Source organism: Protomyctophum bolini (genome assembly GCF_963924005.1).
Source record: "Protomyctophum bolini genome assembly, chromosome: 10".
Classification (NCBI taxonomy): domain Eukaryota; kingdom Metazoa; phylum Chordata; class Actinopteri; order Myctophiformes; family Myctophidae; genus Protomyctophum; species Protomyctophum bolini.
The window spans coordinates 6,154,885-6,167,460 of record NC_137871.1 but is presented as its reverse complement, the minus strand read 5'-3'; the positions used below and the strand labels follow the sequence as shown (position 1 = coordinate 6,167,460).

The window sequence follows — 12,576 nt, the reverse complement described above, 5'->3', positions numbered from 1 at the left end:
TGGCTACTGGGAGTACTGGAGTCACTTGTAGGCCTATGTAGGTCACCAACTTTGGTGTAACTATATATAGCAACTACAGGTGTACATTTTGCTCCGAGTGTACAAATGTAACCTAATAGACCGACCTGCATTGGGCAATATTATAATGCTGATCATACTTTTTCTAAATATCCTTGTTAATCATGTAATATACCAAGACAGAAAATAATGATCAGTTTGTTCACCTTTAAAGGAGAATTCCATAGAAGGCTTTCTTATAGCTTTATTTGTAGTTACGTTATGGTTACGTCCCCACCAAAGAGGTCCAAGTGTTATTTTGTGCAAAAGTGCATTATTGGCTATTTCCCCTAATATAAGCCTTCAATGGGTTGGTTTTTGTGCTAATTCGCTTATTTCCATTGAAATAAGTAACAAAGTGTGCCGCTTGGGATACTATTTACACTATGAAGAGAGGATATTAAAAAAAATAAGCAATAAGCATACAACACCCCAATGGCCCATTCAATTCTTTGAGGGCTTATTGAAATAGCCATTAATGTGCTTTTGCACAAAATAGCACCTCTTTGGTGGGGACGTAACAACTACAAATAAAGGTAAGAAAGCCTTCTAGCAAATTAGACAGTGTTTTCATCATGTTATATTAAAGATTTTCTTATTATATATATATATATATATATATATATTATTATAAATATAAAATGTTTGACTCCATCAAATAAAACCAACACCACCATTACTTCATCACATGAACTTTAATTCAGCCGAACCTTTGAAATCATTCAACTATATTTGCTGTAGGCAGATATGGATTTAATAGTGCATAAAATGGCACAGAGAATGTGAGATAAAACATATAAAAATCATTTGATAAATTAAGAACGCAGAGAAAAGTCTGATGCTGTAAACATGTAACATACAGTATAATACAATATAAAGTAACTTTACTTTCACTTACAATGCACCATACAACTGAAATTAGCTCCCTGTATTTAATTCACGCTAGTGCATTACATGAAGCTATGTGGATTTTACAGTATATCCTGGGAAGGGTTCATACATTTGTAACAAATGTGAAAATAAATAAAATGACTTGTTGTTTATTGTACGAGGCCAATGGCACTACAGTAGAAGAAGCTGAATAGCATGCACGCCCTACTCTTTTGACCTATAACAGAAGCACAATGCACTGCTTTTTATATTTCATGAAATTGTCAATATTGCAATAATTGACTTGCAGTCCTCTAGGGATCTTCACCTGAACAACTATTTCACCCCTTCAAGTCTTTCTGCTTCATTCTTACTGTGAGGTTGGAGGGTGACTGATTTAAGCAGTCACACCTGGCCTTAGTCGTCAAACTAGAACTGGACTCAGGCCAGGTGTGACTGCTTAAATCAGTCATCCTCCCTCTCACACTTACATTGCAGAGCTGCATGGTGCAGGTTGCTCCATCTGGGCAGGAGACCACAGCTCTCACTATCAACCCCAACCTATATATATGCTTAAAGCAGAGAAATGTAAAAACTCGCAGAAGCAAGAATGCCGTCATTAAGATGAATTCTATAGTTTAAGAAGAGGTGTCGTTGGCTTCACAGTCAAAAAAATCCTAATCTTTATGTGGCTTTTCCCCCATTAATGTTTATGGTAGCCTACCTATTAAAAGACCAGGCCGAAATGGAAAATATGTTTTTCACACTTTTAAGAACATAATGTCGTTTTACAAACAAATAACGCTTGAGTTGCAGAAACATTGACTCGATCTAACGCCACCTTGTTTAAATCCCATAGCCTGAGAGGACGGGACGGTGGACTGACTGATTCAGTCAGTGAACGACCCCCCCCCCCCCCCCCCCCACTGCCCCCATCATCACTGTGATTGGCTGAGAAGCACCCAGCCGCTTGTTTCACTAGGAAATGCAACACGATAAGGTGGCGAGGAAGTCTTAAAGTATATAACAAGCAGAGGTCCCACATGGATATGTTCCCAGGTAACGATAAAACATTGTCACCCATCCTCAAACAAAGCATTACATTGTAATACAAAATAACAGGTCCCATTGACCACAACGTTTTAAATCCTACAGTGGCTGCTCCCCCTGACCAGCCTCTCATTCACAACGAACCCTTTTACTGGCTATACAGTGTATTCAGATACATATTTTTTTTAATAAGGTAACATTATGGTGGTCGCGGACGCCAGGATTCACTGCAGAAGAGATTCGATCACAGCTTCCGGCTTCACAGATCGTTTCCTGTTTGGGGATATAGGTGGTAAGTGTTGGCATGCATTTACACGGCACATTTCTCAGAATAGAGAGTATGCACATGCATGATTTTCTCATCAGGACACGCCCCCCCCTCATCTAGACTGAGTGGCAAAACATTGAGCAGCATGTTGGAGTGTTGGAGTTTGGAAGCGCTCGTTGTAAATCACTCAACCATCCCTGCGTACCAGCTCTTTCTAAATGTCACATAATGCAGGAGGCAGCAAAATGTTGTGTTATTGAAAACAAGCACTTCCAAACTCTGACACACTTGGAAAAAATAATCAAAGGCAGGACATCTTTTGACAGAAAGTAGCTCATAACGTCTCTATGGTGGATTTTTATGAAACAAACACTTTGCAGATAGAAAGAGGATAATTCAAGCTTTTCGTAACAGCTGCAATGTTGGCGAGTTTAACATTGTTTAATGCAATCAGACAGGACTTTTCCGTTTGGACGAATGGGCTGTCATGGCCAGAAAGTAGTTTTTTTCCACTCAGTGGGCGTTCCCGCATAACTTCCCACATAACATAAAAGTAGGATGATGTCACACGCATACTGTAACCGAGATACAGTAGTCTAATCATGTTTTGGATTGAGCAATATACATCTGACAACAGGCAACAGGCGCTCCTAGCCTGTGGAGCGATGCGTTCATCGGTTGGATGAATGGGCTGTCAAGGCCAGAAAGTCGTTTTTTACCCCACGCAGTGGGTGTTCCCACATAACTTCCGCAAGTTCTCTTACGCAAGTTCGAACTGGCGGTCACTTGAGATCTAGATATAGTATCTGCGGTCTACTACGTGATCTGAGTTCTTTCTTACTTCATACTGTCTTAAACTTGCGTAGGCACGATATTTATAGTTCCGGGGCGTCGAGGGTGATGTCACCCCCTGACGTCCCGGTTGTGATGTCAGAGAGGCACTACATTCCTTCGTAACACTCCCCCTTAGTGAAGCTATCAGCTTCACTATCCGTTTCCTCTGGTCACTGCGGCTGTAGCCGGCAGCTTCCTGGAACTCGAAAGGCCGCGTCATGGGCCGTGTGTAGTTGTGGCTGCATGACTGCGTCTGGGGCTTCTTCACGAGGGGGCGACTGGCCGATGTGGAACCGGGGATTGTCGCTGAGCAGTTTGGCTTCGCGACAGGTGGCTGGTGGTATTGGGCTCTATAGCAGGGTGCAGTGATATCTACAGTAGTCTAATCATGTTTTGGATTGAGCAATATACATCTGATCTGACTGCATATTTGTCTTTTGTACAATATTGGGAACGGCGGCTATATAGACCCTTATATGGTTATTTGTTTGAAAATAGATGATGCAGCAAAAAAAACATATTTATATATATACACATTTTCGATGACGTCCCACGCTGTGGAGCGATGCGATCGGTTTTGATATCATTAATCTACGTCCTGTTAATCAATCTCCGCCCTGGGCATCAGAGTGTACCAATTAACAGGACGGAGACCTCCGTCTGTGGGCCCGAATCGGTATCAGACTAGAAAAATCCACGTCAGATTAGCTGTAATTTATCTGTCAAATGTACACTGTAAAATCATCAGTTTTACTATACAACAGTGTTAATTCTTTTTACAATATTTTAATTTAGTCTTAGTCCTATTTAGTCTTCTGAAAAACCTTAGTCGGCTTAGTCTTAGTCTTAATGCAATGTTAATTTTACCAGAAAATATTTAGTCTTAGTCTTAGTCTTTTGAATAACACACCATTTAGTCTCGGTCCTATTTAGTCTTCTGAAAAACGTTAGTCGACTTAGTCTTTAGTCTTAGTCAACAAAATTAACACTGCTACATAAAGGTTCAACAGTAAATTACCTTCGGCCAGTCTTGGGTCGGCCACTCTTGCTGCTTTTAGAGGTCCTGGGTCTCTCTACTTTCATCAGAGACTGTCGCATGCTCTCCTCGGTGTACGCCAGGTACACGTGGGACAGATCCACCTCAAATGGCTGCAGAGAGGACGAGAAGATAATAATTATAATAATAATAATAATAATAATAATAATAATAATAAAACTTTGTTTGTATAGCACCTTTCATGACATGAAATGCAGCTCAAAGTGCTTTACAGAGCAATGGAGAAAAAGAAAAGCAAGGCACAAACATTAAAAAACAAGAGCAGTAATGCAATACAGTGAGGACATGAATGACAAAAAAATATCAATTAAAAGCAAGGGTGTAGAAGTGGGTCTTGAGCTGTGCTTTAAAAATGTCTACAGAGGCTGCCTGTCGAAGGTACAGTGGGAGTTTGTTCCATGCCGACGGCCCGTAAGAAGCAAAAAGCTGCTTCCCCGTATTTTTTTGTTGCCATTTTTTTAGGCGAAGCGAGCAGGCCAGCAGTGGAAGACCTTAGGGGGGCGGTTTGGGACATATTTAGGCAGGCAGTCATGTAGGTAGGACGGTGAGAGACCATTGAGAGATGAAGGGTTATTATGCCTGGCTGCCAATTAGTAATCACCACAAGCTTATGATCCTCTGGGGGCAATAACACCTCGTATCCAGGTCAAATATCCGTTGGGTATGTGATGAAACAAACTAATTTAGAATATCTAAAACGTCAAAAAATGTCAGGCAAATTACTCACATCCTTCTCCTCAAACAATGTCAGGCAAATTACTCACATCCTTCTCCTTCTTGTCTGGTACCGGGGTCTGCTTTCTCATATTGTTGCCAGTGTACGCTACACATTTCTGAAATAAATTAAAAACACAGACATTTAAACACGTTTAGTTTGTATCACAACAAGGTCTCCAAGTGTAATTTCAGAGTTTATTAGCCTAAAATGTAAAAAGAACCACCGCTCATCTGCTGAAAAAAACATAAGAGAACATGAGAAAAATAAAGGGAAGCTCCGCACACACTCAGATCTGCGCACAATCAATGTATTTATTTAGCAAGCTTTCTCATATTGTTGCCAGTGTATGCTACACATTTTCTGAAAGAAGAAACACCGACATTTAAACACTTTTAGTTTGTTATACAACAGGTCTTTTCAAGTGTAATTTCAGTAGTTTATTAGCCTACAACATGCCGTTATGTTTTTGTGTTATTAACCCATTCTGAACGGGAACCCATTTTGGTGTTAGCATCATGTTATGCTTTAGCTATTGAAAAATAGCAGATCTACAAGCTCATAGCGCGCCACCGAGTGGCGCGCTACGAGCTTGTAGGTCTGTGATTTTTGAAAAATCGAAGAACGACTGACATTTTTTTAAATCTGATCTCAGGTCAGAATGGGTTAATCAGACCAGTGTGTGTCCAGTGGAAACCTCGTATGAATCTGATCTCAGGTCAGAATGGGTTAATATATGCGCTGTCCTGTGTGTTTCGATACGTGGATGTAAGAGAACTCACCAGTTGCCACTCTCCAATATCTTCATTCCAATGCACATAATTCTCTATCATCTCCTGTAGAGGAAAATGTGGCAAATATTGCTATAATCTTACAAACCCAAAATCAAATCAAATCAAATCAAATCAAATCAAATCGCCATACAAAACACAAATCAGAGCACAAGCTAAAGTCCATAACTTTCAATTGTCGTCTATCTCCTATCTAATTTCTCACGGCATTCAAAATAAGCAAGTTTGATGGCGTGTGAAAGCAAATACGTATTACTTTATACAACCATGTGCTCCACATTAGGGTTCTGGGCGATTAACAGTGACATTTCCAATACAAATGTACCGTTTAAGGCTTCTAACAATTATAAAAAACACGATAATTGAGATTATTGTGCGGTACTCTATTTTTGCAACGATGCTCTTGTTATGTCCCGGCTGTGTTTACAGTGGTGTGGTTTTCCCCTAAATAAAAACCCAAAACTCACTCACAGTAGAGATGGGGCGATTCGACACATCTTGTTCTCAATCCGATTAATAAGGCCAGTATCCCACGACCAATGCATACTTTCAAAAGTCTTCTTGTGTACATAAAAAGCTGTATATTAAAAGCCCTCGTCAGTCACGCTAAAACCTGTCAATCCTTCCATCCGTCCATGCCTCGTGATACGGTCCATATATGGCCGTCTCCATACCGTCTCCTAACCCTATAACCCTGTATGAAGATCACAACACTGACCTCATCAAACCCCTGGACAGCCATACATGGACTGGATCATCACATCCGACCTCAAACCCCTTAGATCTCCATATATGGAGCTGACCAGTTCTGTTGATCCATCCCCACCCGTCCTTCAATCTTAATTCATCATATAGTGGACAGTAAAAACAGAAAATGAATTACATTTTCGATTTCATTCCAACAGGCCAGAACATTAAGGGACCCCGTCTCTACCCGGGCCCTAACTGGGCTGTCCCGAGGCCCACACCTGGCCTCACAAATTAGCACACAGGCCCAACCTACCTGGCCCAAAAACGCAAAAAATAAATAAATACTAGTATATATATATATATATTTATATATGCCCATTCCCAGACCCTGTTGTTTCAGCGCGACCTCACCCTTTAGGGCGAGAACCGTTTTTGGTGTTAGCACTGTGTTATGCTTTAGCTATTATTTTTTTTAAATCGAAGAACGACTGACATTTTTAGAATCTGATCTCAGGTCAGAATGGGTTCATCAGACCAGTGTGTGTCCAGTGGAAACCTCGTATGAATCTGATCTCAGGTCAGAATGGGTTAAGCCAATCTAAAATGAAGCAACTGTCCGAGAGCTCACCTGACTGAGCTTTACTCATTTTGGTTAATTTTGTTCGTCCGAAAGGACAAGTAGTAGGAATCGTTCGCGACTGACGCATAGTTTTTATCTCTGCATTTCGCCCTGTCATGGAGTATATTTTACGATCGTTTTGATTATGATTTCAGCCATAACTGAGCAGCACTGCTTCGTATTGTATATGCTGCACGCACGCACACACACACACACACACACACACACCTGGTATTCTTGGGGGATGAAGTTGTCTATGATTAGCATCTGGAGCCGCAGTTCTCTGCTCAGCTGTCGAATGTTCTCCAGGAGACCCTCGATCTCCCGGTGATTCTCCTGCTGTAGATCAGCCATCTGACGCACACGCACACGCACACACACACACACACACCAGAGAGAGAGAGGGAGGAGGGGGAGGGAGAGAGATTTCAAGACCTCTTTATTCAATCTTTTTTCAGTACATGATAAACATGACAGATGATTAAGTGAAAAAAAGTTAAATTAAATAAAATAAATTACGCAATTTGTAATTTGCCTCTCCTACACATCACACCTGTACAACCCCCCCCCCCCCCCCCCCCCCAATCAGACTGTAATAGGCGTTAATGAGAGCTGCCATTATCTCCTTTGCCATCCATCAACAGGGGATCAACTGACACCAAACCCCAGGGGGCGGAAACTCCGTGGGTTCAGAGGCGCGACTGAACCCCCTGGCATTTTGGCAAAGGCGCGACTGAACCCACTGTTTGTCATCGATCATGTTGAAATGTTGCTGAAACAATTTAATGTGTTCTTCGTTGTGAACTGAAACACTGTGTTCATTAACAAACTGTAAATAAATTCGGTACCAACCGAAAGAAAAAAAACTCGTTTTTTTTCCACAGCTGGGGGGGGGGGGGGGGGGCGTGGCTGCATGAACCCCCTGCCGTTATAAGAACTTTCCGCCACTGCCCAAACCCTGCACCTTATTCTTCCTCGTCTTCCAAATTGCCAACTTAACAGATCCATAATACAAAATTGACCAGTGAGTGAGTGAGAGAGAGAGTGAGAGAGAGAGAGAGTGAGATAGATGTGTCTTAAAATAATCCCACCTATAGAAATCTAGGGAGAGCTTTAGAGAATATAACAAATCCATGGATTAAATCTCAATTAAAAATCTGGAAGATATGGTAAAAGATGAATATAAATTAGATAAGATATAAAATACGTCAGTGGTGTGCGTATGGATCCAGGTTTCAGACCAAATACGTGATTAGACTGTAGGTTCAAATCATGGAATTAAAACATTCCGTCCACTTACAGAGAAGGGACAGTTTAAGAGTTTTGAAAAACTGAAGAGAGAATTCAATCTAGATAACTCAGACTTTATTTTAGATACTGACAGATTCGCAATCACTTTGAACATAATATTAAAAAACTAAACGGATTTCGGTGACCCAATAGTGAGATTATTTATTCATACCGAAACAGTTTAGCTAAAGGTATTATTTCAGATTTTTATGATGGCTTCATGGAGAAAAAAAAAAACAACATGATACAAAATATATTAAAGAAAAGTGGGAAACAGAAGGTAACATCGTTATGTCAAACGATGAGTGGTCTGAGATATGTCAATTCCAATGGAAATTGGAATTGTACTAATACACATAGTACTAATTCACATGTATGGAGGGAATTTGGGTGGAAATGTCTTGTCACATTTCTCGAATGGGGAGGCAACATGCTGGAGACAGTGTGGGTCTGGATTGGGGAGGCAACATGCTGGAGACAGTGTGGGTCTGGATTGGGGAGGCAACATGCTGAAGACAGTGTGAGTCTCGAATGGGGAGGCAACATGCTGGAGACAGTGTGGGTCTCGAATGGGGAGGCAACATGCTGGAGACAGTGTGGGTCTGGATTGGGGAGGCAACATGCTGGAGACAGTGTGGGTCTGGATTGGGGAGGCAACATGCTGAAGACAGTGTGAGTCTCGAATGGGGAGGCAACATGCTGGAGACAGTGTGGGTCTCGAATGGGGAGGCAACATGCTGGAGACAGTGTGGGTCTCAAATGGGGAGGCAACATGCTGGAGACAGTGTGGGTCTGGAATGGGGAGGCAACATGCTGGAGACAGTGTGGGTCTGGAATGGGGAGGCAACATGCTGGAGACAGTGTGGGTCTCAAATGGGGAGGCAACATGCTGGAGACAGTGTGGGTCTCAAATGGGGAGGCAACATGCTGGAGACAGTGTGGGTCTCAAATGGGGAGGCAACATGCTGGAGACAATGTGGGTCTGGAATGGGGAGGCAACATGCTGGAGACAGTGTGGGTCTGGAATGGGGAGGCAACATGCTGGAGACAGTGTGGGTCTGGAATGGGGAGGCAACATGCTGGAGACAGTGTGGGTCTGGAATGGGGAGGCAACATGCTGGAGACACTGTGGGTCTCGAATGGGGAGGCAACATGCTGGAGACAGTGTGGGTCTGGAATGGGGAGGCAACATGCTGGAGACACTGTGGGTCTGGAATGGGGAGGCAACATGCTGGAGACAGTGTGGGTCTGGAATGGGGAGGCAACATGCTGGAGACAGTGTGGGTCTGGAATGGGGAGGCAACATGCTGGAGACACTGTGGGTCTGGAATGGGGAGGCAACATGCTGGAGACAGTGTGGGTCTGGAATGGGGAGGCAACATGCTGGAGACAGTGTGAGTCTGGAATGGGGAGGCAACATGCTGGAGACAGTGTGGGTCTGGAATGGGGAGGCAACATGCTGGAGACAGTGTGGGTCTGGAATGGGGAGGCAACATGCTGGAGACACTGTGGGTCTGGAATGGGGAGGCAACATGCTGGAGACACTGTGGGTCTGGAATGGGGAGGCAACATGCTGGAGACAGTGTGGGTCTGGAATGGGGAGGCAACATGCTGGAGACAGTGTGGGTCTGGAATGGGGAGGCAACATGCTGGAGACACTGTGGGTCTGGAATGGGGAGGCAACATGCTGGAGACAGTGTGGGTCTGGAATGGGGAGGCAACATGCTGGAGACAGTGTGGGTCTGGAATGGGGAGGCAACATGCTGGAGACAGTGTGGGTCTCAAATGGGGAGGCAACATGCTGGAGACAGTGTGGGTCTCAAATGGGGAGGCAACATGCTGGAGACACTGGGGGTCTGGAATGGGGAGGCAACATGCTGGAGACAGTGTGGGTCTCAAATGGGGAGGCAACATGCTGGAGACAGTGTGGGTCTCAAATGGGGAGGCAACATGCTGGAGACAGTGTGGGTCTGGAATGGGGAGGCAACATGCTGGAGACAGTGTGAGTCTGGAATGGGGAGGCAACATGCTGGAGACAGTGTGAGTCTGGAATGGGGAGGCAACATGCTGGAGACATGCAGTGTGGGTCTGGAATGGGGAGGCAACATGCTGGAGACAGTGTGGGTCTGGAATGGGGAGGCAACATGCTGGAGACAGTGTGGGTCTGGAATGGGGAGGCAACATGCTGGAGACAGTGTGGGTCTGGAATGGGGAGGCAACATGCTGGAGACAGTGTGGGTCTGGAATGGGGAGGCAACATGCTGGAGACAGTGTGGGTCTCGGGAGGCTCCCCATTGGCACATTTTCTGGTGATCAGTGATTAGAACCTTCTGGACAGAATTTCAGAGATCAATAAATACAATATTTGCTGCAAATTTTCCCTTAAGAGTTTACCACGTTATTTTTGGGACATGCACATTTCCAGAGGGGAAGATCTGATGAATACCTATTCGGTATTCTGATATCCGCATGTAGAAAAGTATTTACATGACACTGGTTGCTTCCTGAGGCCCCCCACCATGAAAGAATGGATAGATATAGTAAATGATATTTATAATATGGAACAGATCACTTTCTCTCTCAGACTGCAGAAGGAGAAATTTATAAAGTTTTGGTCTAACTGGGTGGAACATATTATTCCTTCTGCGACCAGATTTTGTAGCGGCAAGGATTGAATGATTCCGTCTTACTCATGTCTCTCTTTTTTTGGTTCTGTTGTTTTTATTTTAATTACTGCTCACAGTTTCAAATACTCCCTTATGTCTCCCTATGAGTATTATATTGTGTTGTACTTTAATTTCTGTACACATCACTCTCACATATTATGCTTTATTTTATTTATTTGTATTATTTTTTGTTCCCGTCTAAAAACGAAAAATACCTGTGGACAAAAAAAAAACACTATTATACAAAAATGTTCGTATAATATGATTGTGATGTCCCTAAAAAAAAAAAAAAAAACACACAAACTCCAAAGACTAAATTTAACCTTTAAACATTCTTTGCAGATGGTTTAATCCTATAAACAATGAATATTAACACGCTCATTAACTCTACCCGCTCTATGAACTTTCAGTTTGCTAGCCGTTGCCATGGAAGTGACATCAACTAGCTGTTAGTTAACTAGCGAGGCCAATGAAAATGTACAGTTTTTTCTTCCTATTTTAAATTAGCTAGTGGTGTGTAAACCACTGGCAGGAAGTTGAAAGTGGTTTCTAGAGACAACAGACCCATCATTTCACATTTGTGTTACGTACCTCGTTAAAAAAAAAGTATAAAGTGCACTCTCTAGCTCTGGGAGTACAAGCCTTTGAGCCGTTAGCATTCTTGGCCATACCTCTGATTTGGCAGCCATCAGCATGGTCCAGACCTTCTTCAGCTTCTTGGTTTTCCCCTGCGCCTCTTCCTGAAGGCTGGTGTATTTCTCCTCAATGTCCAGACGCTCTTGCTGTGATGAAGAAGAAAGACACACTTATAACCACGCTCATGAGCTTGTAGGTCTGCTATTTTAGAAGAATTGTGAAAATGTGTCGCAAATATTTGAATATATATATATTTTTTATATATATATATATATTATAACATTTTTAACTCAAATCTTTGCTTCTTGGGGGGTCGTTCCTGGAACAACATATTTTCAGATGGGGGTCGGTGGCCAATTACATTATAATCTTGGGGGTCCTTGGCATGAAAATGTTTGAGAACGACTGACATAGAAACATGAGGTTTTTCAGAAAACTGGATTTAGAAGATTTATTTTTTTAATTTCGATGTCAGGTCAAAATAGGTTAAACCACTTAAACCAGGGGTTTTCAACTGATTTGTCAACAATGTCCTGCAAATCAAAGATACGGGGGGAAAAAATGCTCATCATTTGAGCTTATCATAATCACAGTCATCTTTAATTATATTCCATCACATTCAAGGGCTTTTGGAGAGAAATTAGACTCCAGACTCTCAGAGGGAAGGTGTGTGAGTGTGCGTGCGTGTGCGTGTGTGTGTGTGTGTATTCAGCAATCATGTTTCTGCGCTGCACTGTCAAATCTCAAATACTACATTTTGGCTTTTGTTCAAGCCGGATGTAACAACGAGACCACATTTGGTTTGTCGTGTGTGAGACACGTTTTTATAAATAAAGCACTTTTAAACTGAAGCTGATGGCCAATGTTGATAATTGAAAAAAAACGTAAAAAAAGGTTTCTGAAACAGCTCTGCGGACGGTTGAAAACCCCTGTTACGAAGTATAAATGTGAAAGTAATGCATTATAGACCCAACCTTTACAGTAAGCAAAGTGTTACCTGGTAGTTAAATAATGTGCTGTTCTTCTGAGCTCA

General features: G+C 42.5%; 1 protein-coding gene across 1 annotated transcript in view; it reads right to left on the bottom strand.

Annotated features, from left to right (window-relative positions):
• Positions 1-1,869: 1,869 nt before the first annotated feature.
• Positions 1,870-12,576, bottom strand: part of LOC308322019 (kinesin-like protein KIF3A) — a 33,746-nt gene continuing 23,039 nt past the window's right edge. The window contains exons 12-17 of the mRNA XM_080773193.1: positions 11,579-11,689; positions 7,180-7,305; positions 5,634-5,687; positions 4,901-4,969; positions 4,098-4,228; positions 1,870-2,250 (exon numbers count right to left, since the gene is read on the bottom strand). Coding sequence (XP_080629319.1) covers positions 2,202-2,250; positions 4,098-4,228; positions 4,901-4,969; positions 5,634-5,687; positions 7,180-7,305; positions 11,579-11,689 — 540 coding nt within the window. The 3' untranslated portion in view covers positions 1,870-2,201. The remainder of the gene's footprint in view (positions 2,251-4,097; positions 4,229-4,900; positions 4,970-5,633; positions 5,688-7,179; positions 7,306-11,578; positions 11,690-12,576) is intronic.